The sequence below is a fragment of the Electrophorus electricus genome, chromosome 7 (assembly GCF_041902795.1).
Source record: "Electrophorus electricus isolate QZ-2024a chromosome 7, ASM4190279v1, whole genome shotgun sequence".
Lineage (NCBI taxonomy): Eukaryota > Metazoa > Chordata > Actinopteri > Gymnotiformes > Gymnotidae > Electrophorus > Electrophorus electricus.
The window spans coordinates 22,018,527-22,046,111 of record NC_137503.1 but is presented as its reverse complement, the minus strand read 5'-3'; the positions used below and the strand labels follow the sequence as shown (position 1 = coordinate 22,046,111).

Genomic DNA, 27,585 nt, shown 5'->3' with positions numbered 1-27,585 from the left:
GTAGTGTGTATCTATGGGGTGGTATGGTGTATTGTAGTGTTTTTTATTGGAGTGGCATGAGCTGAGTGTTTTGGTGCAGCTGCAGTACCTTTGCACTGCATGCCCTGGCGGAACAGGCCCTTAAGCAGCCGTTTGCAGTATTGGCACATTGTGGGCCGCGTGTATGTGTGCACGTTGAAGGTGTGTGGCACTTTGACCCGGCCCAGCACCAACTTGTCCATCCAGATTGGCCGCCCACTCCATGAAGGCATCCGTTTCCCCGCCTCTAACAGAGGCCTTTGCTACAGAGACACAGAGAGAGACAGGGACAGAGGGACAGAGAGACAGGGAGACAGAGACAGAGTGCAACAGATGAAGTAACAAACAAATAATGAGATGTATATTGAAGGTTCATGGTGAATTACATGTTTGATCATATGTGCATCATGCTTGCAAACATCAACATGGCAAATGTTTGACTGAGATCCAAAAGACCTATATATTTCTCAGTATTTCTACAGAGTCTAGCCTAGACTGGGGCACATTTTCCATTTAAATTGTGTTTTCCATTCCTCAAAGCTATGTTTCCTAGGGCTTAAGACATTTCCCACGGGCAAAACTGCAATGGTTTTGTGTGTAAAATCTCAAGTGGGAGAATGTAATAACTCTATGACTGTATCTCATTGCAGTGAAAACAACAGCAATAATCAATTTCAGTTATACCTACTGGTAAATGCAGCAGAGCTAATCAAAACAGCAAAGAACAAGAGAGGAACTATGAGAGAAAAGAGAGACAAAGGGAGAGGATGAAGAGGTGAGGTAGACAAAGAGAATTCTGAGAAAAAAACAAAACAGGGAAAGAGACAAAGAGGATTTTTGAAAGAAAAAGCATTAGAAAAAGAGCGGGTGAGAACTTGGGTAGGGCAGAAAAGGTGACAGAGGACATACCTCCTCATTGGACATGAGCATGTTCTCTGGGGCCACTGGCCGAGGTACAGACAGCAAGGGACCAGGAAGAGACACATTGGACAGACGCCGCTTTCGCACTCCACTGCAGTTGTTCGGAATTTTAAATGCACAGCGCTTATGGTAATTAAGCCCACAACCTTCCAAACACAAACACAAGCAGAGACTTTTCAGTTCCCCAGTTCAAGCCTTTGGCATAAAACAAGAAACTCCAATGAAAACACTCAGATTATCTGTGTCCCTTATGTTTACTATATGTTAGTGTTATGAAACTGTTATTGTTTATAGGCTAAAATATGAATACTCTTCAGCGCCCACTAGTGGCCCATGATCACCTTTCCAAAAATGTTCCAAATGCCTCACATGTATAATTAAGGAAAAAAGCATTCTGTCATTTAACGCTTGCTGTAATTGTGCCATTATAAAATAACCCATTATGGCAACTTTTTCAAAATAGGATTCACAGTTACTAAAAAGGGTATTATAATCAGTTCCACCACAGCCTACACCCCATAGACACATCTCTTACGCCCACAAACCTTTATATTAAATTTAGAACACCCTTTATGTAATGGTGGCGTGGCAGATATCTGCCGTTAGTAGTATGAGATCTGCAAGACGTAAAAGGTTTTTCCGCTTCGAAAACAGCAGACAGGAAGTCACCCACTCAGGGAAGGCACCCTGCGGCCCTCTCCCACTGACTCCAACCCATGTATGGGATCGCGGATAACTAACAGAGAGGGCCTACCAAATGGAGGCTAAGAGAGGAGGTTTGGGGTGTGGGGCAGGGGCGGGGCTACCACAGAGGGGCTAGGTGAGTGGGTGTAACCAGGGGGGTAAGGTGAGGGGGGTTAGCTGAACGGCACTATCACAGATGGGCTAGGAGGCGGGGCTAGTGCTGGGAGGAGGGGGTGGTAGCAGAAGGAAGCTAGAAAAGGGAGACTAGATCCTTTTCGATGTCCTGTAAACAAAACAATGCCATTTCTGCAGCGTACTCTTGACGTCACACCATGCCTGCCTCCCGCTCTAGACAGGCACTACCCCTCGCCTAAACCAAACACAGTTTTCCAAGTTGTGAGAAAACGTCTGACTCGGACAATCTCCTGCCATGTGTGGAAGAGCAACTCCAGACAATGTCCGGGCCTGATTCTCCGGACATTGTCCAGAGTTCATATGTGAAAACGGCTTAGGAGAAGCTGACTGAAGGATAAGGCTGTTGTGGGTGTGGGGGATGGCATGTAGCACAGGCTCAGGTTGCTGTGTCCCAGACTTGCTTGCCAAAGATGATCATTCATTTGTCACACTACTGTGGTTCCTCAGGCGTTCAATTTTCCAGACAAAGAGAAAGGCCAGTATACGTATTATATTACGTCGTGAGTGATGCACTCTAATTAAAAGCCTTCCTTCCTTTACGCTGTTGCCCTCTGCAAGCTCGTTAGAGCTCTACACCTGGACTTCCATAAAGCTGGTTTGAGACAATGTCTATTGTAAAATTGCTATAGAAATGAAATTTAACTGAATTGAATTTCTTTTTTTTGGAGTAGGTACTGGTCCTTAGAATAGACTTAATCCATGTTTCAAAAAAGGAATAGCCTTAATGTGTGTCCGGATGTCACAGGCCTCAAGCCTCAAGGGTCAGAAGGTTATAGGTCTTCAAGGGGTCAGTACTCACCTTCGCATTTAAGGCCCTGCCGCACCAGACCCCAGAGCATCTCACCACAGTCGTCGCAGAAGGCCGGGGCCTTGTATGAGTGCACGTAGAGTGCATGAGGCCTGATCTGGAAGTCCTCGACAGTAGCCAAAGCTGCTGGCCAGAGACAAAGAGATGTTCTATAAAGAAACAGCAGGGTTCATCCAGAAAACACAGAAAGAGAGAGCAGTGCAAAAAACAACAGGAAACACCTCAGAGTAGCTATTGGCATGGCACATACACCAACTCACAGACTTCTATTCTGCCTACAATAAACATTAATACAAGCTCTTTTTTAACCATAGTAATTCAGTTATAGCAGAGGTGAAAAGCATCACAGCATATATATATTACATACTATTCAAGTAATTTTTAATATTTGTACTGGAGTATTTCTTTCATTTCAGACTTTTATGTCTTCTCACTACAGTAAAAATCAGTATTTTCTACTCACTACATTTAAAAAACAGACCCGTTACTCAGGTTTTTTTGGTCACTGCCTCCCCCCTTGGCCATCTGGTTTCCATGGCTCTAAGCACCATGTGGTTTTGTTTTCACTCTTGTTTCGGTTTAGTCCCCGCCTTGTCTGGTGATTTGTATATGTCTGCCCTTCCTTTTGTTCACCTGTGTCCCATTTTCCTCCGATTATCCTGTGTGTTTATACTCCTCATTTTCCTTCCTTACTTTGTCGGTCATTGTCACACTTTAGTTTTTGTTACTCTCCTAGTTTAATAGCTCGTGTTTGGTTTCCGGCTCTTCCCTCTTGTTTAGTCAGTTCATGTCTTTGTTATCCGTCTTAATTTCAGTCCATCTATCTCTTCAACTACAGATGACTTTAACATTGATTATTGGATTACCCTTAATGAACATCATTGGCTCACCTTTCCCCTCATCACATTATTTTTAAACGTAACAAAAACTACTCAACTTTTACCAGAGCATTTTTACAGGAGTATTTTTACTTGACTAAGGGGATTATTTTGTACTTCTGACAACTTTTAGTCATTCACACAAGAGGTGGAACTTGCCCAAATCCAATTTTCTGACCAAGTCGGAATATTTTGTTAGGCTGTTCACCATATGTTTCTAATGTCAGCAGAGACACCAACAATTTCTGCACCTTTTTCTCCACGTATTGTTGCATTGATCTGAGCCCTATAATTTTGCAGTGGTGTTTAAAAAAAGAACAGGTTACTGCAATAATACGTTTTTCCTTCATGATCTAAACAACGAATATTTCATTTATAGCATTGTTAGCCCAAGTCACACAAACAGCAACTAACTTCTGATTGTTAGCCAGATCTATTTGCATAAAGTTCAGCTTGGCTTCTCATTTCGCCTCACTGCTTCCCCCTGACTCAACGTGCCAGAGTCATTGTGTAGCCGTGGCCAATTCTGACAGAACCAACGCTTCCCACTGAAAATTAATGGAATATGTTGGTTGCACCGCACCAGTGTAAATACACTCAGTCACATTACTGCGTATCAGTTACATATGGGATTTCAAAAGCACATATGAAACTGGCCCAAATCAGCTCAAACTAAAAATGACATTCAGTCTGGTCTTTGCTGTTCACACAGCCATCCAAATGATGCATTTACCTGCTGTGAACATAGCCATCGTAGAAGAGACATCAGTTTCTTAGGAGCATTCAATTGATATATTTGGAATGAAATGTATTTCTAACGATTTTAAAAATGTAGGTAAATGGTTTGTGAAAAGGATATTCAGATACATTTCAATGTTATATGATGACTCCTCAAACAGCTGAGAAATATTTTTGTCTCAGTGAATGTTTCAAAACGTTTCAATAAATAAAGTATGTTTGAGTATGTCTAAGTATCAGCTGAGTAAAATATGGTAGACTTTTAAACCATACCATGGCTCACACATGACTTTCGGGGGTTTCTTCTGAGAAGTAATAGCCTTGAAAGTTGTTTTAGTTTGTTTCTGCCAATCAAAGTAATTTAAGCAGAACTAAATTAAGCAGAACACTTTCTGCTTTCTGTACAGTTTCCTAGCTGGTTTCCAGGAAGCTGGATCTATCAAAAACACAGCAGTCCTTCTCTGTGATCAATAAGTCAACAGTCAACATTCTCCCCAGAACCAGTGGTAAAAACTGCAAAACAGTTCCATGGCAACCACATTACGGAGGCGTGTGCAGAGCGGAATGTGCTCAGAGGAGGGGAATTCTTCAGAATAACACCAGAGGTGCAGAGAAATGAAGAGAATTGGGACACACACTGCTCTGCTAGGAAAACTCCACGCTTCTCCACTGCTGTCACTAAAACCCAGGCTTGAGTGCTAGAGGAGTATGAAAGAATAGAATTGAAAATGTGTTTCTTACATTTTACTCTATTATGCAGTGATAAACCTGTTTGTTTGATTTTTAGCACGGTCAGCACTCGTGCCAAATGTTAGGTAAAAAAAAAAGATTTATTTTGTCATAATAATCAAACATATTTGAGCACATTTCAGTGCCACACGTAATGGTTTTAATGTAGCTTTTTAATTTAGCTACATTTAGACCAGCTGTAATGCTAAAATAAGATTTGTCTTTCCTTGTACTATGAGGAACATGAGGTACCATGTTTACACTAAGCTAAGCTATTTTATGTTTTTATGCTATTAGTTATGTGAACATTAGTTAAAAGTTCTGAGCCAATAATCTATATATATATATATATATATATATATATATATATATATATATATATATATATATATATATATATATAAAATCCCCCCCCCCCCCAAATATTTCAATATGTGAAAAAAGTCACATAGTCTAAACTAAAGCCTGTGTTTAACATTGACTAACAAAAACAGCACGGGGCTCACTGTGATTCACCGGCTACTTGAACATGAAACATGCAGCTCTCAGCTTAAGAACAAGATCTGTCTGTTGCTGGACGTGTGAGTGTGAGGCAAGGCTGCTGGCACCGAGCTGAAGGACAGCGGGCGGGGGTGCAGGGGGTGGGGTCTTGAGGGGAGCGACACCCACAAACATGCTCCTGTCTATCTGCCTGAGCTCAAGCAGCCCACCATGCTGTTCAGAACAGCTCTTCAGAGGATCTCAGTCCAGCACCGCTGGTTTATATCAAAGGATCTTGATGCAGGCTAGCTGTGGAAGAGGCATCAGCCATTTACAGTGCAAGGCAGGAGAAACACTGTGTCACGGCATTAGGGAAGAAATGGAGAGAGAGAAAAAGAGAGCGAGAGAGAGAAACACAACCGCTTACATGCCTTTCATGAGGCACGCACACATGCAAACTTCATGCAAGCATGGCTGCACATCTTTGCACCAGAAGCTTGCAGAGGGAGGAAGTGGTGTGTGTGTGTGTCTGTAGCCATATATACGTGAACATATCTGTGTGTGCACATGTCTGTATGTGTGTGTGTGTGTTCTGCAGCGCAGAGCTGTTTCTGTGAGCGAAGCGTGATATGTGAGAGGTGCAAACGTAAAAAGCCACAGCTCCTCAGGTGTCTGCCCGAACTCCGTCAGCAGCAACCACACCACACAGTGGGAGGAAGCAACCATCTATCCAGCAGAGCGTCAGGTGCGGCTGGTAGAGCTGTAGGGCCCCAGCCGGCACCGGCGAGCTTTCCTGGTTACAACTACAGGCAGCTGGGAGCTCCATGGAGCAGAAGAGTCATAGTGTGTCGGTGAAGGGGTGGTCAATGGGAATTCAAGAAACCATTGTCAAAAACTATATCTATATTTTTGTATATATAAATATATAAATATAATATAAAAAGGGTGCACTATTGAAAAAATAGGGAGAATAAAGTACTATATATTGTGATTCAATAGCTGATTAACTAGCTTGTTTGCAGAAAACCTGTAGAGAGCATGTTGTGTAATTATACACTGCACACAGCAACAATAACAAATGTTTATCTTAATCCAAATATTAATGCATACTGTGATGTGAGGATAGCAATTCTAGCAACCAATCAGAAGTGACACAAAGACCACGGTTAGCCTCTCTGCTCCAATCAGTATAAGAGTTTCCTGCTGTCACTCACCTGAGAGAACCACCTCTATCAGATCTCCCTCGTGGATGTCTTCCGCTGATGTCAGGCGCTGCAGGATATTCTCTGAGTTAAGGTCATGGCGGAAGAGCAAGATCTTGTCATACATGCCAAAGAATCCACATTCAGGAAACTGTGGGAGAATATGGAGTGAACCTCAGTCATTGTCTTCTTTTTTTTCAAAGATTGCTCTTACATGAAATTATCAAGCCTTTACTTTTAAGGAACATTTCAGTTACATAGGCAAAACATTAAAGACAAATACACAGAGAGAGTTCACAACACAGCACCATGTTCCACATCAACAGCAGGCCCTGGCCCAGCCACACCCCTTTCGGCACACACCACAGGAGCAGTCAATAGCATGCGCTCTGGAAACCCGAGCTGTGGGCAGAGGCATGCCAGGCAACGCATCACTATTAGCAGGCCCAGCTATCATTCTGATGGAATCATCAATAATGTCCGAGATCCCTCCACTGACACCCTGTCGTCAGGTGCTGGGATCCCAGGAGAGACCCGCGATATCAGCGAACACCAGCGCCGGACCGAGCTGAAAAGAGCTGAATAAACTCAGCATTATGGTGGAGAATGATATCTTAATATGACAGACAATACTGTGCCCAACCCAGGCTCTGCTTACTGATGTAATTCAATGCATTGCAGCAAAACAAAGGCTACTTGCTAAACAGACATGCCTTGTTCCCGACAAAGAACGGTCCTGTCCCAGATCAGCTAGGGTGAACTATTAGCAGACACACTATACACCATGCTCCAGGGAACAATATGAATATTTTACAACCTTTTACAACCTCCTGCCGTAGCTAATAAGGACCCTACTAAAGCTTTACCGTTATCGTTTAATTATTAAGTATGATTGCCTGGTTGTATGTCATGTTAAATTAAACTAAGCAAGTTATCTGCTTGACTGCATGAATTGCAACTTTGTGTAAAAAAAAAAACACCAAACCAAAAGAAGTAAAAAAAATAATTTTTAAAAAGAACTAAATCAACATATACTTTGTGTTGATGAACAGAACATAGAGCCTCCTGTATATTAAGGCCTAACCCTAAAACCCTACAAATCAGACATAATTTCACAAACACAGCATTAATATGCATCAAAATGTGAACATGTACATCTAAACCATGTTGCTCCAACGTCTGCAGCTCTACCTCATCCACTTAGCTGCAAAATCCATTACTGTTGCAGTCATGAACTGAAATGCAGGGTAAGCGGCACATTAAGCCACTCCACCAGCTGCATAATATAAGGCAGTACATCCTGTGCAGGACAGCCCATTGATTATTACTAAATCCAGGTCAGTCCCTGGCCACCTGATGCTGGGTAAGCTCTGGGTTTTAGATTATGAAAGGCAGCCTAAAAGCATTAAAATAATACAATTTGGAGACCTGTAAACACGTGAGCGGTGACAAAGACTATTCAGTAGCAGGCTGCACGCTTAGAGGATGGCTTGGCAACCCACCTAAGGACATCTACGCAAACCCCAAAGCCAGGCCGTGTCAGCCATATAGTATCCACCATCCACCCAAACCACTTTATCTGGTACACTGCCACCTTTCCCAGTGACACCGAGTCTAATGACAAGGTGAGACAGCTTACAGGGACCGGATTGTTAAGAAGGTCTTTGCCCTGCTTCTCACTCACCCCTGCCAAGTGAGGTCAGGGCAGGTCCTGCACAGCTGTCCCTATTGTGGCCACCTGCCACCTCTGGTCTCTGGAAGCTGCCATGTCATTAGCACAAGGCGTTCTAATTTCGCTTCCCACTTAGGGAGAAGTGTGCCGCCCAAGGCCCGCAGGAGGAAACCCTTGCGAAACAGCTTTTTTTCTTTCTTTTCTGTTTTTTTGCAGATTTGGTGCACTTGCATATGCAAAAACACTCACAGGAGATGCTGCGGATGGTAAGATACCCACATTTCCAGTGGCAAAGAAATATTGAGCAAAAAAACCTGAATCATTGCATTAATCTTCTCTTCCAAAAATGAACATGCATTGCAGACTGCTGTAGCATGTGTAATCTGATCAAAAGTCATGCTAAGTATCACTACATAAATGGGTTGGGGGGGGGGGGTTCTCTGACTACACACCAATCTGTCACCTCTCTGAAGTGCTCGGGAAAATACAACAGGAAGCATGGTTGACCGGTGCACAGTCACCATGACACTGAGCTCTGTCATGAGAAGAGGGGAGATCCCAATATGAAGAAGCCATCAAAATCTACTGCCAAGCTGCCTCACTTCCCTGCATCCATGGCACACTGCTTCACTCCCCCCACCCCCCCACACATCCAAAAACACTCTGATTTACCTCCATTCCCCGCCACATCCACAAATACTCTGACTTATCCCCACCTGCCCCCCTGTATCCACAGCCACACTGCCTTATGCCCCACCCTTTCTGCAGTAACAGCCACACTGCGTCATGCCCCCACGTGTCCTTTAACCTTGGTCAAGAGGCATAAATCTACAAAGTATGCACTTCAGACATCAATTTGTAAAGATATTAAAGGTAAGGATGCTGTCACCCTTCATTGGTCATCAGAGACAAAGAAGATTTAACCAATTGGTCACAAAAAGATTTACATCCCTGCCCAGTAACAAACAGATAGGTTGCTGCCTTCTTCAGGGGCTATCTCTGTTCCAGTGCAATGAAGGTTAGGCAGACCATACCAGGACGTACTCCCATGCAAAGACTGGAACAAAGGTCCTCTTACACACAGCCAGAGCATGAAATTTTCATAATACTTAATACAGATTAATTTTGAACACAAATAACGTGTAATACATGAGCCAACCAAAATGCCTCCCACACAGCCATACTGCCTTGCCCCTGCACCCCCAGCTCCCACACTGCCACAGCCACAGCCTTGTCATGCTCACATCCACAGCCATGTGGCCTGACCTTCCCTCCATCAACAGTCTCACTGCCTGAGAGGCATACACTTGAGCCCCTAGAAAATAAGGCTTTCTCTTCCATCCCATCTGAGCTACCTCATGCCAATTACATGTCAAAGACATCAAGAATAGCACAGCAAAGCAGATTTTTGGTTGGTTTGGCCAGCAGATACTACAATGACATAACAGTGCAAAGGTCAGTTGTCAAAAAAAGTTATTTATTTAAAATCAACTCACAACTCAAGCATTTCTGTCCTATCCTTAAAAAAAACTATAATCACTGACAGTTTTATCAAATATATTGTAAAAAAAAAAGAAAAAAAAGAAAAAGAAAATGTCTTTAAGAAAAAAGAGCTCCATGTCTGCAATTACATTAAACTTTCAGAAATGCAGTGAGTAGCAGAACGAATGATGCTCTTTTGCCTCATCACAGCTTCTATGGGGGAACTCCATCATGGCTGTGGAAGAGAAAGTCTTTGCCATCAGGACAATTCCTAACTTATTATTATCTGTGCATATGACCTTTCTAAGCAAAGAAGGTGCTTCTAATAAATTAATGTGAAGGGTGAGTATACCCACATTTACTAAAACAAAACAACCTTTTAAAGCAACCTAATATAGGCACTAATTGTGACATATCATGTGTCTACATCCTACTTGAACATAATCTCATATGGAGGACAGACTGAAAACAGCGTAGTTACATCTGATTCTTAAACAGCTATTCTTAAGTAGCTGACAGCTATTTAATCAGCCATCTTTGAACACTAGTATGCTTTTTCCGGTATCATGGCAGCTCATAGCACATTTCTTTAAACCTCTACCATTTAATGAGTGGCAATCCTACCAGCAAATGTCAACAGCCTCGTCCCTTTTCCACACTGAGTCGAAATGTCTGTTATGGAAAAGGATTCCATTAAAAAAAACTGCAATTACTGAAAAACTCCATTCAATCACTTAATTGGCATTTAATCGCTTAAAAGCCTGGTGGATCAAACTCTACTCCGATGGGAAGTGTGTTTTATCAGCAGTCCTGGGACAATCAATGGTCCCAGCACGATATCTCCTCAGATCAGCAGGAAAGAGGAACGCCATAATCACAGCAGAACAGATCATGTTTCCGGTGCATTGTGCCATTTATTCTAAACCAGGTTTCTGTACTACAGAGTCAACAGTTTCTGGTTAACTGATTCTTGGATCCAATTCCTCCCAGGAAAACAAGAGCATGCCCTTTGCTAACTAAAAAATGCAAGCAAGCACACACACACACACACACACACACAGAGAGAGAGAGAGAGAGAGAGAGAGAGAGAGAGAGAGAGAGAAATAGTAGAAAAGAGTAGATAATTGTTCCAAAAACACAAATCACTACCATCAACAAAGTTATCTTGAATAAGTGGAAACCACAACACAGCATTCACTGTGCTACTCATCAGGAGTGGATGGTGAGGGTCGATCAAAGTCAAAAGGTTTCTCCCCTCAGCATTCTGGGATGCTCCAGGTGAAATGGGGTTGAGCAAGGCCAAGTGCCACCTGTCTTTTATGGAATTGCTTGCATAGCTGCTCTGTTATCTCCACAGACACCCAGGAGATCTTTACTTGATCTTTGGCCTGTGTTACCAAGGTAGTGGTGTAGCATTCTAACAAAAGTGACAGCACACATGTACACTCACACGTGTACATTCATGGGCATTTACATGTGCATACACAACCACACACCACATGGTCATGGATAAATCCTGTATGAGGGGAAAATTTACTGGCAGAAAAAAATGCAATTTTTCTTTCTTTGCTAATGGTCAACAAGCTTTTCAGCTCAGGTTTAAAAATGAGAGGCTGATTAAGTCCATTAACAGCTGACTAAGACTTGACTGATGGTCATGAGGGTGCTTGAAGCATTAAAACCAAACAAATGGATAGAGGACAGAGTTTTGCGTGTGTGTGTGTGTGTGTGTGTGTGTGTGTGTGTGTGTGTGTGTGTGTGTGTGTGTGTGTTGCTTTGGACAAAGCGGAGAACTTGAATATCCATGTTATTACTCTGTATGCTGAACATTATGACACATTTATTTTGTCACAGGTTTGTTTATGAAAAGGTAATGGCCATTGGACAGTGTGTTCAAATTAGGTTTCCTGGAGCTATTTCAGTTTAACATATCAAACTGCAGAAAGAAGTAATATGGCAAAAACATAAGCACTGAAATAATATTAAAAACCCCAAATAATCAGATGAGGTCACAGCTCAGAGGTGTAAAATGTATCCAGTAGGCTTGTATTGTGTAATAAAGAACAGCACACTACAGGAAACTTACTGAGACACACACACACACGCGCGCGCGCACACACACACGCGCGCGCGCACACACACACGCGCGCGTGCGCACACACACACAAACACAACCTCTCTCTCATATACACACACAAGTGCAAGCACACACACATGCTACCTCTCTCTCTTTCTCTCTCTCTCATACACAAACACACGTGCAAACACACACACACACAAATACACACACAAGTGCACACTCTACTCTCTCTCACACACACATGCAAACACACACATGTGCACACTCTACTCTCTCTCACACACACATGTAAACACACACACATGTGCAAACACACACGCACATGCAAACACGCACACACACACTCTCTCTCTCTCTCTCTCTCTCTCTCTCTACCCCTCTCTCCCATTCTCTCACACACACACACACACACGGGCAAACACACATACACACACACACACACACACCTCCAGCTGTGCTCAATCAGTTGGGAGTAAAGTGCACAAATACTCAAGTGAAGGAGACGATTCATCAAGGCAGCCTTATGAGGCCATGTTTACTGTTTTTACATTACCAATTTTTCCTCATATGAAACCCCACCCAGTTATGCATTTTATCCTGGCACAGTGAGTTGAATGAATGAGTTCTCATATGCAGGGTGTTGCTCTGTTTGTATTTCTCTCATTTCCTGTCAGGCGTAAGGTGAGAGGCAGGACAAGGGCGAGGTCAGCACTGAGGGCAGCTGCAGACACTGCTCTAAGAACAACCTACCGTTTTCACTCCACCTGTGTATGAGAGGAAGCTGATCTCAGAGCAGCCACAGCAAAGTGCTGGCTCCCCCTCCAGCTTCCCCCCTCCCCAGACACAAACAACCCCTCCCCAAATCGGTGCCCTAAGCATACGGCTTGCACATGAAGACGAATGCACCGGAGCACCAGCTTGCTGTTTCACTAGCTACTGTTCAGTCACACACACAATGCAGTCTAGTTTACAGCTTATGCATATGCCATCATAACCATCAACACAAGATAACCTTATATCTCTGATCTATGACTCAAAATAAGCAATCTCCTCAGATGATTTGTAACTTTGTAAGTGAAGAATCAGTAGGCCCTGTAGACCCTGAGAGTACAAGAGGTTCATATTCTAATTTATCACATAATGTTTACAAAATATCACATAATGGTTACAAAAACTAACTAGATGAACTAACGAGAGAGGTGCTTGGTAACGGCTGCCCACAGTAGCTAAATCTATAGCCCAAATGTGCCCCTGTAGGGGAGATGATCTCTGAGACACTGATAAGAAAAGCGGGATCTTAGATGCCTCTCCAGATCATCTACCAATGTGCTATTGTTTGAATCATCGCTAATTCAAAACAAATGATTGTTACATTAACAAAATGTTACTTTTTAAAAATATCCTGACACCTGCTGTATTTTAAACAAGCAATGTATAATATAATATAATATAATACTATTTGTATTAATATATTGCAGTGAAGATAGACTATAAATTTGTATCAATTCAGGTGTGTGTCATGTATTGTGTGTGTGTGTGCATATTGCATATATATATATACACACACACACACATACATATATGTATATGTATATATGATTAATGTTTATATATATATAAACATTAATCATATATATATATATATATATATATATATATATATATATATATATATATATATATAATATACATATATATACATTAATCATTTATATATATATAAACATTAATCAATAATGTATTAACACTGATAGTAATATAAAACATTTCTGATGGTACACTAGTAGTTCCTGCTCAGCATAATTTTAAGATAATATTGTTTCACAGGGGAGAAGGCTCAACAGTGCAACCGTTATCAAGAGTGTAGAACGGAGTGTCCTCTCCACTGTACAAAGACAACTCATAACGACGCAACTTAACCCACGGCATCAGAAAAACAGCCGAGCGGAACAGTAGCTCTGAACACTATGCCAAAGTAAACACTCAAACAAATTGTCGCTCAAGAAAGCGGGTATGCGCTACCGCTAAACACAGCACATCACGCACTCTATCACGCGCTAGTCTTTAAGTTGGACGCGTACAGACGGGAACTACAGGTAAACACACATGAGCACGGGAGGGCTTTACACGAGGCATCTTACGTGATTCTACCTGCGTCAGTACAACCTGCTTGAGTTGGTTCTGGAAAAAGGGGGGGGAAAGTTCTCTTCTCTTTTAAAAACGTTTTCCGTTTAAGGCTCTCTTTACTTGCAAAATCAATTGCACAACTTAAACGTACTTAAATAAGCCTTCTAAGTGGCAGGACTATAAATTTAGATACGTGCGCAATATATGTGTAATGTTACCATCAGTTCAACTGAACAAGACATTTCTCTGCTCCATATTTTGTATAAACTTGTGTGGATGGCTCAGATGTGGCTCATCAGCACTTCACAATCTACTAATGCAGTGACAGGATGATAAAAGGTTAGGTAAGCCATTTCACACATTTACACCTGAAAGGTACATTTACAAATTTGGTAAATGGGTGGTAGCTCAGTAGCTAAGGTACTTGACTAGTAATTAGAACGTTACCAGTTCAATTGATTTCTATCAGTTGATTTCTCTCTCTACTTTTTTGCAACCTAATGCCACTTTTACTCTTTCATCTTTCCAATCTTATAACTACCTAGAATCCCAAACAAATATGTTCCTAAAGGTTTTCCTGACAGTGTTACCTTTCAAAGAGACCCTTACATTCACATAAGGAACTACCCAGATTCACCATAGTTGCCATGACAATTTCTCATGTGCACCTCACAAGGCTAAAAGAGGTATTTCTTAGAATATTAGATAATACACTTGCATAAGAAAGGATAAAGTTAGGAAAATAAGTGAAAAGGAGGAGAAAGGATGCTCTTTTACTTTTTCACAGTGCCTGTGTAAATTCAAATTTTCCAGTTGTACTAAGATGTATTATTAAATTTAAAAAACATCTTTGACCTTGGGATTTTTTTCCTGGATGTGAAATTAAATGGATGTTCCTTTTGTCATTAACTCAAGTTAACAATAACTCAAGGAAGCATGGTAGTGAATGAGGGTCAAAGCAACTGAACCAGAACGTGTGGTCAGAAGTGAGTCTGGCACTGTGTGCCTCTATTGCTTCACCTGCATGAACCCGCATAAACACAAACATGTCACAGTACGAAACCTAACTAGCAAGTTTACTTAAAAAATACAAAAATACTTTCAAAACTAGAACATGCTTCATAGTTTCATAGGTTCTTCATAGTTTCATTCCTTTAGTAAAAGCAATAAACAGAAACTAGACATAAGTACTCATCACCAAACAGCACAAATTATCAAAGGGACATTATATCTCAAACCATGCAAAATATCTAAAAATAACCCATGAGTCCAGGGCATAATCTGAAACCTGGAAACATCATAGGCTCACAACACCTTTTCCAGTTCATAACTGCATACACATTTGTTTAATCTTTTCATATGCCATGTAGAAAGCAGGGAAGGGAGGCGTGGGATTGGCTGCACTGGGGACATGGTGCTTCCAGATCTTATCTCCATTAGCTCTCCTAATGGCTGTTCACCAAAACAAAAGCATCTTGTCTGAGTCACCAGGAGACAGGCAAGCTATTGTGAATAATCCTTGTTTCACTTTGGTACACAGGGTAGGAGTTCAGAGAAGCTTAGAGACCTCTATAATCTGTAGAGTCTTGACTAAAAAGATACCTCACAAAATACATCTAATGCGAATTCGGACATTCATCTTAGTTTTTCCCTTCATTCTCACTTGTCTTTCTAAACTCCATTCACTGGCTTAGCCCCTAGTTTCATAGAAAGCATGTGTTTCACATCAGTTTAGGGTTTCTGTGAGGGTTCCCTTTCTACATGTATAGCGGGTGTACACGTTATTGTTACTGTTATTGTAGTACTACACATTGACATACTAATGGCACCAGTTTCCGATTGTTGCAAAGGAGAAGGTCAGTGGTCAGTGGTCAGTTATCAACAGTGGGCATCAACAGAATTGAATGAACACTCTCCTCCCTCCTCTCCCCCAGGGTGGACAGGCATGGACTGAGGAGAAGTTTATACAGAGCTGATCTGGGGGACTTTGTGTTCAACTGCTCCTCGCAGAGCAAAGCAGACCATACCCGCCTTGAGTATGTTGGAGAGCCTTGGCTAGAAAATAGCAGTCCCAGCCCAGCTGGTCTACATCAAAGCCAGGGATTGGTGAAGCTTGCTCCACCCATCTCTCCTGTCCCTGCCCTAGGCCTGCCCTTGTCCTCCACACAATGCAGAAGGCACCTCCACCCACAAGCCTCGACCACATATTGCGACACGCATCCACTACAATGAAAGCATTCCTCTCCAGAAACTCTTACGGGTCTCAATTACAGGAAGTGATCTGCAGGAGAGGAACTGAAAATGCCATTTTCACTATGAGAAACAATAGGCATAGCAGGGATCTCATCTTTGATTTGTTATGGAAATCAGAGTGTACGCAGTTCCATACTCAGCTTTAATAGATAATAATGTAAGAATTTAACAGAGCCAGATGTTGTGGTCCTTCTCTGATATGTTGATTTATGAAATATCTGTTTTCAAACTCCCAATGACACCATCTTTCATGTATGTTGTTTTGAAAGATCTTTGCTACATACAGCGAAAAAGAGAAAAAAAAGGAAAACAGAACTCTCAACAACACATGGCAATGACATTTCCTTAGATTAGTGTCTATCCTCCTCACAAGACAGGTTGAGATTTTGCCAAACATTTAATGCACAGTCTGAACAACAAAAACTTGTGAACCTGGATGTTACATTATCTTAATCAATTTCAGGCATGCAGGAAACTCTCCAGGAGGGCAGTTTAGACATTAAACACATAGTGACCCTACATTATTAATAAAATACAGAGGAACACAGTCTTGAGCTCTCGCTCACTCAGGGCTTACAACTGATATTTATCTTATAACCATCAGTAACACAGAGACATCTGAACATCTGAAAACATTTCTACTTAGACTTACTCAACCTGTAGCATTTCAATGAGGGGAAAATTTCTTGCAGATTCATTAAAGCAGAGAACAAGTAGGTTTCTGCATGCTGTTTCAGTAAACACTCAAGTATACTTGCAGTGGCCATGTTGCAATGTAATAAAAGTAGTTTTAAGAGGCGCGCCTTGTTATAAGAGCCATGAAGACACAGAGTAGGGGTGCAGTCACTTGCTTTATCTCTTTTTAAGACCAGCATTGATTCCAGTGTGTTTGCCACAGACAGCCCCACAGACAACCTACCAAAAAAGTACCCACACTGTTCATGACTGTTCTTCTTCAAAGCTCAGAGTTTTAAATTAGTACCAGCTATAATTAACCTCATTCTAATCTGTAAACCTGATCTATAAAACTGATGTTTTAAGGCGTCTTTTAAGAAATTATTCCTGAACATAATATATTTCCTATTTGTTGAAGTGGAACTTTCTCATTTTGATATCATCAAAATGAGATGTCAAAGAACTTCAAATCTCTGATATTTCACAAGCAACTATTTATGTATCAGTTAGGCTGTACGCAAATCTCATGCATTTTAATCATTCATAAGCAAGACCATCAGAATGAATACAATACCACGTCGTTCAAATCCTAACTGATCCTGACCGATACATTGTATTTTCATCGTCATCGCGATACGAACATGCGGAATATACACGTCGCAAAAGACGTGAAGAATGGTTGACGAAGACCTTGTGGTGAAAAAAACGTCTTGTACGGAGTTGATGGCCTTCATGATGGCAATGGGAGTTACTGTAAACTGCCATGTTTAATTTATATTCATTTAACCTTTGCGCCCCATATTTTATATTTTTTATTATTTCAAAATAATTTTTGTTGAGTTCGACTGTGCCCTTCGCCGGTATCCTCCGTTATATGGTGGATTTTCACATGGCGGTTATTTCACAGTCTTGATTTGATGTGTCGCCACACAACATTCAGGTGGTGCGCGTTGTCTCATTTGTAGGACCACGTGAGAATTTTAATGCGCTGGTCTTTATAAGCCTTGTTTTGTTGTTTTTTTTTTTTTTTACTGTTCTCGGTCACCGAATGTTACGTTTGCATTCTTTCGTTCTCGTTAGTGGACTTTTATGTCCGTTTTCTTTTTCGTTCGTTATATTAGTTGGAGACTTGCGTTTGCTTCCCCCTGACATTGACTTTTGGAAATATTTTAAATTAAGCTTTATTTTTTTTATAGTTATATTGTTTTATTTAAATAAATATTATTTTAATTGTTTGGGCATTCATATGCAATTTGCTTAATAAGTGTGTTTGAAATAACTGATTTTATTTCTTTATTGTTTGTTCAGTGAGCATGTTAGCCCAGCAGTGTACCTGTTCAAGACGAAAGACATAGGAAGTGTAGCTAACACGCATACTTAAATATTTGTTCATTTATCACAAGTCATATCATTGTAGTGTTGAACAATCAGACATCACACATTTTCTTAATATCGTTCCTAATCCTAACCTTTCTCATTCTCAACATTTCATATGCTCCTCTTCGTAACATGTGCAAAACATAGCAAGATAACAGTTGCTTGAAAAACGTCTTTGCAATTTCATACTATATTTCTTGCCATCGCCGTGTTATTAAGCTGACAAAGCAGGCCTCCCCCAGATGGGCTGCATGAAACTAGTGTGAAGCGTTGTAGAGCGAACTCCGCCCCCTCTTCCTCCTCTCCGCACTCACGGATACAGGTCTGCTGGAACTCAGCAGGACAGAATGGCGACCGGCAGGGGAGGGGAACTTCCCTCTGACTTCCAGCAGACCTGAGGGACTGCCCCTTCCCAACGAGCTCTCACACAGACACACCGGAGCGGCACATGCTTTTTGACCCATCAGCCTCCCCTCGGGGCACACACACCCTGCATGTTCTAGTCTCAAGTGATTGGAGTAAGACACTGTGATTGCTAAGGTATTTATACATCTTTTACACAAAATCATAAAAATATGGATTCAAAATATGAATGTGTTTTTGTTTTTGGTTACACAAGGCAAGCAAGCAAGAAACTCATGAAGAAATGTTAAGACTTTATGAAGAAGTTCCACCTTAAATTGCATTTATAGGTATACAATTTGCTACCCATCCTCTACTCCATTCCTCATTGTTCTGTTTATGACCACACCACCACCATTACTTACTGGATATTATGGGGGTGATGGAGCATTCTCAACAGCAGTGACATGGTGGTGGATACAGTAGTGAGCATCGGGCTGGTCAGCCCTAACAATAACAATACCCAAACAGAACGATAGAGTTGCTGTGGTGCCGTAGATCCATGAAGGTTTCTTGGGTTGTGCTGAATTAGCTTCAAAATTAACATGTAAAAATCATCCTTCTTACAAGGTCAAATAAAGTCATCAGATTACACAAGAATCACCTACTACACCTACTACTAGAAAGATCTAGAGACTGCCTTTCCTGCAAGCACACAACCACAACAACACAGGATGCAGGTCATGTGGTGACCTGTGCATGACATCATCCTGCTAGTCTCCATGCTTTCCTGCCTTGTCATAAACAAAAGAGAAGACCAGAAAGGTAACCACTGAGAGTCAACTAGCTGGTCAAAACTATTCAGTAAACCAATAATACAGCCCTGAACCACCTGGCTTACAATACAAGCAGAAACTCTACTGTTCTGTCCACTTCAGACAACTGTTCCACAACTCTAAGAAACACTGCCTTTATAAATATTTATTTATATGTCAAATAAATGCTGCAGCACCCTTCCAAAATGTCAGGATTGATAAGGGGCAAGTTGTAACAAGTTACATTTACTCAGATATTTTGGGGGATCGTGTACTCATTAAGGCAATTTCACTTAAGAACATATGACATTTACTTGGGTACTTATGTCTTCTTAAGCTTTTAATGTTTCCTTGTGCACCATTTTGTCATAGTAATTCAATCCAGTTTCAACTTTACACTGAAACTACAAGTTTGCCACTTGTCATAAATAGCTAGCACTTTTACATTAGGCAAGCGTTTGCTAAATAAAAAAAATAAGCAGTTTTAAAACTGTTTACTAGTGCAACTTGAGAAGTCATTCATTTCTTAGTTCAAAACAAGTTTCAGATGAAAAGACCATGTTTTACAGTTTCCAAAATCAGTATCACATAGCTAAAACGCATTTGAGTAAAATATAAAGTTGATAAACAACTCCTGGGTTCACAATTCAATCACATACTGCAGCACAGTGTTGCAATCTTCAACTAAGATTTGGTTATTATCAGTTAAAAGAACTTGAATAAATGTATCATGTATAATGAATTAGAATTTAATATAATTATTAAGCAGTTATCTTTGAGAATAACTTGTACATTAACCATTACAATTAAAATGCCTTTGCATGCAGCTTGGTTTGCTTTGTAATGTCAACTCTCACCTCTATCTACTAACCCACAGCCTAGATTTCAGAGAGGTGTTAAATTTACATCTGTGGGGTTTCTAATAAGTAAATGTTTATCACAAAAATGATGTGCTATGCGCAAACAAAAGAAAACACTACGTTGTAACGTAACTTCTTGTTGTAATTACCTTCTGGTCGACAATTGAGCATACAAGGTCTTTCACCGCCGAAAGGGATACATCGTTAGCATCAAGGTTAACAGCTTCCCTGGTCAATCCGATCTGCAGCAGAAATGACACACCGTGGAAAGAGCCCCTAGAGTTGGTTGGACTTGGCGCGCTCACACTCCCATTGGAGAGACGAGTGTAGAGGGTCGCCGGTGGACTCGGCGACGGCGAAGGTGTCAGTGGGGCGGTGGGATGTTGGGGAAGGGGAAACGCTCTTGGAAAAGATGGAGGAGACGAGCTGCTGCAGGCAGACATTTGCACTCTTTCAAGTTATTTTTCACTCACTGAAAGTGCACCAGCAGATGAAGTGTCATAAAAACTTGAGCATCTCTAAAATCCCGAGGAACAGTCTGGGAGCTACGTCATGACTTTAGAATGGGCCGCCTGTGTCCGTCGCTTTCCGGTAAACATTGCCTACTTTCTTTGAATGTTTCACGTTGTTTTTACTTGCGTAGCCCTTTGATATATTTTCCAGTTTGACGTCGAATGAAATTCAGGTTTGGATTGACGCAGTTCTCACTTTGCTAGCCTAATTAGTAGCTCCTGCATTTCAGATATCTCGACGGATCCTTCCTCTAGCGCATATTTCTGCAGAAAACGTTAACCGTTATCCGGCCACCGACGTCAGAGAACTTTGTATCCGACTGCCACAGTTTTACTCTTGACAAAGAACACAGAGGATCACTGCAAATAATCATAAGATGATTTTGATGACTAATTAGAGAGAGCAATTATAAACATGGTTTCATAAATGAGTTAAAAGTATAATGTATCAGACGTGAATTGATCAATGATAAAAGTATGCAACAATAACAAGAAATGTCTAACAGTTCTGTAGCCAATGATAACCTTATTTTCCAAACTATTATATCGTGACACAAAGCCGAATAAGATGTTCATGAAAAGCATTTTGTACGACACTTAAAAGGATAACAGTGATATTTAGACAATCACCTGTATTCGCGCTTGTATAATACATTTTCATGCATAAAACTAAGCGAACATATTGAACAATTTCTCGATAAAAGCAATGTAATAGCCTACAAAAAGTACTTCGTTACCTTTTCAAAGGGTGGGTTTCCTTCTGATATAAAATTCCAGCATGCAACTTTTATCTCTGTAAATATCTTCCAGTGTCATATAAAGCTACTTTTAGTAGTAGGGAATTGGTATTATTTTTCGTTTAAACTTTACTTCGAATACGCGCTTGACTCTTGCGTTTTCCAACTTCTTACCCCTCAAGACTTTAGTTTATCGTCGGCTATCCAGTGCATGCGTATCCTATCTCATAGTTAGAGCGCTCTCTCCCTCGTCTTTCAGTAACGATGTGGATGTGTGGTAAACGAGAAACAAACGCTTCTGGGATTATGAGTTCAGATGTTTCCTTACGAAGGCGAATGACAGTAAACTACATTACCCTACAAAGAAATTATAGTAAATCTCAACGGCGCCTGCGCAATTCTATTTAGCTACGTTTAGCAACGACTGTGATGGCTGTAGAATCTGCGACCTCTAACGGTACAAGTGAAGAACGGTTAGAGGTTGCAAAACAAAGTAAAATGAGGTGGCTTTCCAAAAAATATCACATCACATGATGGAGGCCAGAATGGTTTCAGATAAAACAATCAAAACCTTTCACGACAGAAACGAAAATGTAGCTTGCTAACACCAATTAGCTTGTAAATTAACTAGTTAGTTAGCTAATTAGTTCGTTATTAGCGCTTCCTGGTAGGCTAAAGTGGCCTAACGTCTTAAGAAACGTAGAGTTAGGTTAGCTAGCTTCGTAGCTAGCTAAAAATTCCTATTGGCTAATCGGCATTTCAGTTTCCCAAAGGCTGCATTTTTGTGGTAGTATGCCAAAGTGTAAATTGTCCGATTTTTCAGACGCTACCTATGTTGTGTTGTCATGGCTCCCAGACCCTGTTTACACGATGACTAAGTATTAAGTAGGCTCGGTATTCTGTCCGTAACATGTTTTCTTTCTGCTCTACGCTGTAGGCTGGTGGAAATGTTAGTGTTTATCCATAAAGCTTTATGCAACTTGTTATATAGAATGAGTGAAGGAGCCTTGGCGAGTGTCTATAAGCAAAATGATACAAAAAAACCCCACTTGCATTGATGACATTACTTCTCCAAATTATATATTTCTTATTTTTACATGTATCTTTAAGTTGTTAGTAATAGACACTTTAAAAACAAATTTCACCTGTAGAGCCAGGTGTTTTAGAACTAAACACTGCATTACAGTTGGGCTCTGTTGCTTTGTGTTGTAACTGACAGTTAGTTTCTCTTAAACTAGGAGCCTAGGTCAGGGCATTGGAGGATGATAGACATTTTGGCTGCACAATAACATCAAAGAACAGTAAAGGAACTTTCTTTCTGTGGGTGAGCTCAGCTGAGTGGAGGAAGGAGTGGACATTTGCCATTTGTGAGGCCCAGAGGAGTTCCAGAGAGCATGTGTCAGATGCAGGTGTTCTGCTGTAGCTGTAAGCCAGCGTACATGTTGAGGTTTTTGTTCATCGTGCCACTCATAAATCAGTCAAACCTTTTTTATTATGATTTTAGTCTACTTGTAATGTATTTACATTAATATTGATAGCGGCAAGATTGGTCACAGGCATATGTAATGAATTTCTAAACATCAAATACAGTATATAGCATAGAGGATATGCTTTAGTTCTTTTTATACATGACTCAGAAAAGTCAGCGTGTGATTACATTTGTCCTGCTGAAGGAATGGTTCCAGTGTAACACTCATAGAGTATGATTTTAACTTCCATCATTGGCACTATTTGAAGACCATTATAGAAACATTGAATGGTGCAGTATTTGTTTAAATAAACTCTGCTGTGACAAGATTATACTGATAGTATATAGATAGTGATTGTTTAAAGTTGAAAAATCATGCCATGAAATGCAAAACTTGAAGAGACAACAAAATAAGCCAGCTCTTTTGTTTGGTCACACAAAAGTAATTTTAGTCTTTTCAGGATGTGTATACATAAAACACATTTTCCCCCATGTTTATGGTGGGTCAAAAGTGTGCACATACACCCCCGCCCCCCGAAACTGAAAGTATTTCAACTCTAGTTCTGCACAGTTTTAGGTTTTCTCCTTGGTCTTACATGTCAGTTCATTAGCTCATCATAAAGTCCTTCATGAGCTTGATGTGAGCCCCAAAGTTGGAATTCGTAGACCTCTTTGTCAATCTGTGTTCCACATCATACAAACACCATACCAAGTTTATAGTATTATAGCTATTATTTAAAGTGTGGATAGGAACTTTAACATTTATTTGAATTAAAGTCCAACAGGGGGCAGTGTTTGTTAAAAGATGTTTTAGTCCTGTGAGTATCCCACACATAGTATATCTGCCAATTTCATTCAGCAGTCTTCTTATTCTATTTCACTTCTAAGTGCCCAAATGCGTTGATAAAGCACTGACTCCTATTCAGAAAAAAACTCAGTTATACAGTGCAATAACCATCTGAGATTTAGATAATATTTTCTAAAATTTCTTTTGTATCCAGAGCAACTCAGATTTTTCTAATCCTTATGTATGAGCTTTCGGGAATAAATACGTTATTCATTCATTCATTCATTCATTCATTCATTCATTTATTTATTTATTTATTTATTTATTTATTTATTAACTAACATTTTTATGCCTGAACAGAAAGAAAACGAACTTTTATTTTGAGATTTTCAAACTAAAAGTCCGGAAGTGTCTAAAACGCTATTTATGCTAGGTGTCAATTCAGTTGTCTTTTTAAAGTCTTTGCTTGTGCTAGAAAGGAGGGTACGATGGCAGAAATATCATTTTATCTTGCCAATGTCAGTATTACTGTGACAGAGGATATGGGCCCCGAAAAGGTAGGCCGTTCTCTCATGTACGTGTAGCTATCTAAATGCATCAAGACTTCTGTTTAACTGTACTAACCCTCGCTTAGTTAACTAACCTACTGAAGCGATTGCTCAACTCTGTAAAACATTTCTAGGGGGATATGTTTGCCAAGTTTTACATTTGTATGTATTCTACATACATGTGAAATTAAGTTGATTTTACATATTAGATTTGTACTATTGTATTTAGCCTCAGTAAAATTAGACTACTGATATTTAGAATAATTAGAATGGGATTAGTCTAATCTTAGCTAGTTAGTTATTGGCATTAATGTAGGCCTACACGAATTTAGACCGAGGACTGTATATTGTATTATACATAAGTTGGATATCCATATAGCTAGATGATTTGCTTATTTGTGTTTAAAACATTTATTTCGTGTTTTCTGAAAGTTTGAGGTTTGAACTATGGAAATTAAACTCTTTATACAGGAGCTATTAATCAGAGTTCAGTAAAAGTTTTAATTTTTTTCTGTATTTAGCCTAATAAAGACTAGTGTTTAAGTTGGATACCACAGAAGCTCCTAAACTAGAAGTGTGTCACTCACAGTGTAACGTGCACTTCACTGCAGAGCGTCAACAAAGGGAAGGACTTTGAATTTGTTGAGCTAGGAGAACTGGATACCAAGGAGGACAGCCAGGAGAAGAACCCACGCAGGGTCATTCACTTTTCCAGTGGGGAGATCATGGAGGAATTCAGCACAGAGGAAGAGGAGGATCCAGAGAAAAATGCAGAAAAAAAGGACCTTTTGTCCCCAGTAGACAAGGTGTGTGTGTGTGTGTGTGTGTGTGTGTGTTTATACTACTTGTCTTCAGAATAAATAATAAGTCACAGTGTTGGAGAAACTAAAAGAAAGAAGGAAAGAGGAAGATGATAGACAGATTTAGCCCAAGAAATGCAAACTAAATGTGTTGTTTTCCACCTGTTTGTTTGTAGTCTCAACTGACATGGGGGCCTTATGTCTGGTTTCACATGTGGAGAGCTGCTACATCCACTATGTCAGGTAGAGCTATATTCTCCAGTTTGGCTTATACCTACTTTCTCTTTATAACTACGTCTGTAACGAATGCCCAGGGTGTGGAGCAGGACGCACAGACTCTCTCGACGCGTGAAACATTTAATGACACAAAAACATAAAGACAATGGTGGCATCACAAATAACATTAATGATGAACACAGACACACTTAACACTAAGGACTTTAACATTAACACAGGCTAGACAAACATGGTTACTAATATTACGTTCAGATGCTAACAAACAAACAATGACCAATGGTGAGGCACGCACTGACGGGGGTTTAAATAGACACTAACACTTAACCCCGTACAGGTGCGTGCCTTCATGGGAGTGTGCCTACAAACATGAGTGAACCCCCCTGCATGCAGCAGGCTGTACCACGTGACTCTTGGGGGGGGGGGGGGGGGGTCCCATGACAACATCAGGGGTTGATACCTTTAAGTGAAAGTAATCAGCAACATCAGTAGACCACTTTATGTAGTAATATGGTTGATTATTTCATGTTGTTACATTTTCATAAAAAATAGTTTCGTGCTTGACCATAATAATGAACACATTTTGAGTTCCTGAATAATAAATAAGGTGTTCACAGGAAATGATGATAGTTTGCGTCAGGCCTTGGAATAGCTACCTATGCTGCTAGATCAGTGCTCAGATTTGCATACTTTACTTTGGTGGAAAATAGAGAATACAGAAACTGTGCAGAGAGTTATTTATGATTTTTTTATCTGCCAGTGCATAAAATAATGCTGTGTTTACTGGGGTCAAAATGTCTTTTTCTGCATTTTTGGTTTTTCCTATTATTGTGTACTTCTGATGAATTTTCCAGCTTGTGACTACCTGGGTGAAAGAATGGCATCACTATTTGGCATAACCTCAGCTAAATATCAGTATGCCATTGATGAATATAACAAGATGAAGAAGGAGGTATGAACTGCTTATATTAGGTGTGATAGTAACCATTGAATATTAGATGTCTGATACCTCATATATATGGCACAAGTTTTGTACTTTCTTTGTTTATTTCTTTCACCCTCCACCCTTTCACCCTGTATGGATTCTTTATTTTCTTTCTCCCTCTCTCCTTCTAAGAGGGATGTGGGGGTTTTGGACTCTGGTCTTTCTGAGGAGGCTGAGGACCTTTTCGTGGAACCACAAAGTAAAGACACCCAGGGGCCAAAGGTCAACCAGCCTGAAGCCACTCCCACTCAGGATTTTCCCACCAGTGATCCTGTTTGCATGCCCAGTACCGTCACTGTCCCTGGAAGCACAGTTAACACTTAACCACCATAAGCCTCCTCATGTTGTCTTCACTATGCCTTAGCATTAATTACGGTGGTTAACTGCTTTCTGTCACAGATAGAGGGTATTAATATGTGCTTTCTCCAGTTTGCTATTGCACACTGAGCCTGTGGTGGTAATAAGTTGCTTTACTCTAAAATAACTAATTAAAAGTACTTTAGACCCCAAAAGGCTAAGTAGTTTAGATCCCAAATGGCTCTAAGTTGTTCTATAATACATTGCACTAAAATTAATTAACCCAAATCTTACACATACAAACACATACACACATCTCTCCCTAAAAATAGGTAAACTGGGGGTGGGGGGGTGGAGCCTTAAACCCATGAACTTTCCTCTGTATTTATTACATATTTATTACTTCGTATTTATGCATTTATATGTATGTATTTATTTAATCTTTGTAACATGCTCAGAGTTCTTTTTAAGAAAATAATGTTTTGGGGTTTTGTTTGTTTGTTTGTTTGTTTTTTACAATTTTATATTTTAACAATAGAATAAAATTCTAATAATCATTATTGTTTCTCATTTTTGCTTGTTTTATTGTGAAAGATTAACCCAGACTCTTGCGTTTAGAGGTCCATAATTCGGTGCAGGTTTTATCATTTGTAACTACTCCTATGTAAGATGAATCACAGCTAATGTCACTCCCTAGTCTGGTCAGAAAGAGTAAGAGTTGTTGGATCAGTCTACAGTTGTGGCCAAGAGTATTGAGACTGACACCAATTTTGGTTTTCACAGAGTTTCCTGAAGCTTTTTTAGATCCATTTTGTCAGATGTTTATATGGTATAGTGAAGCACAATTATAAGCAGTCATACGTTTTTAAAAACCTTTTGTT

At 40.3% G+C, this 27,585-nt stretch overlaps 2 protein-coding genes across 8 annotated transcripts in view; one reads left to right on the top strand and one right to left on the bottom strand.

The window, feature by feature from the left end:
- The window catches only part of LOC113571692 (serine/threonine-protein kinase D3), a 35,425-nt gene extending 13,470 nt beyond the window's left edge, over window positions 1-21,955 (bottom strand). The window contains exons 1-6 of one of the 6 annotated variants that reach the window (XM_081718351.1): window positions 21,586-21,955; window positions 20,486-21,208; window positions 6,666-6,804; window positions 2,618-2,752; window positions 928-1,085; window positions 89-281 (exon numbers count right to left, since the gene is read on the bottom strand). In XM_081718351.1, the coding sequence (XP_081574477.1) occupies window positions 89-281; window positions 928-1,085; window positions 2,618-2,752; window positions 6,666-6,804; window positions 20,486-20,779 (919 nt within the window). In that variant the 5' untranslated portion in view covers window positions 20,780-21,208; window positions 21,586-21,955. Of the gene's footprint in view, window positions 1-88; window positions 282-927; window positions 1,086-2,617; window positions 2,753-6,665; window positions 6,805-10,431; window positions 10,532-20,485; window positions 21,209-21,585 lie in introns of those variants that run through there. The other 5 variants (XM_081718350.1, XM_027000787.3, XM_081718353.1 and 2 more) reach the window with 5 other exon arrangements.
- On the top strand, window positions 20,800-27,261 carry LOC113571686 (protein FAM177A1-like). Of its 2 annotated transcripts, none has more exons than XM_081718356.1 (5): window positions 20,800-20,927; window positions 25,000-25,194; window positions 25,365-25,431; window positions 26,277-26,374; window positions 26,540-27,261. In XM_081718356.1, the coding sequence occupies exons 1-5, from the start codon at window positions 20,889-20,891 to the stop codon at window positions 26,729-26,731; spliced, it is 591 nt and encodes a 196-aa protein (XP_081574482.1). In that variant the 5' UTR covers window positions 20,800-20,888; the 3' UTR covers window positions 26,732-27,261. The 2 variants fall into 2 exon arrangements, with proteins under 2 accessions (XP_081574482.1, XP_035380126.1); XM_035524233.2 differs by lacking the exon at window positions 20,800-20,927 and adding an exon at window positions 24,231-24,397.
- The last annotated feature ends 324 nt before the right edge of the window (window positions 27,262-27,585 follow it).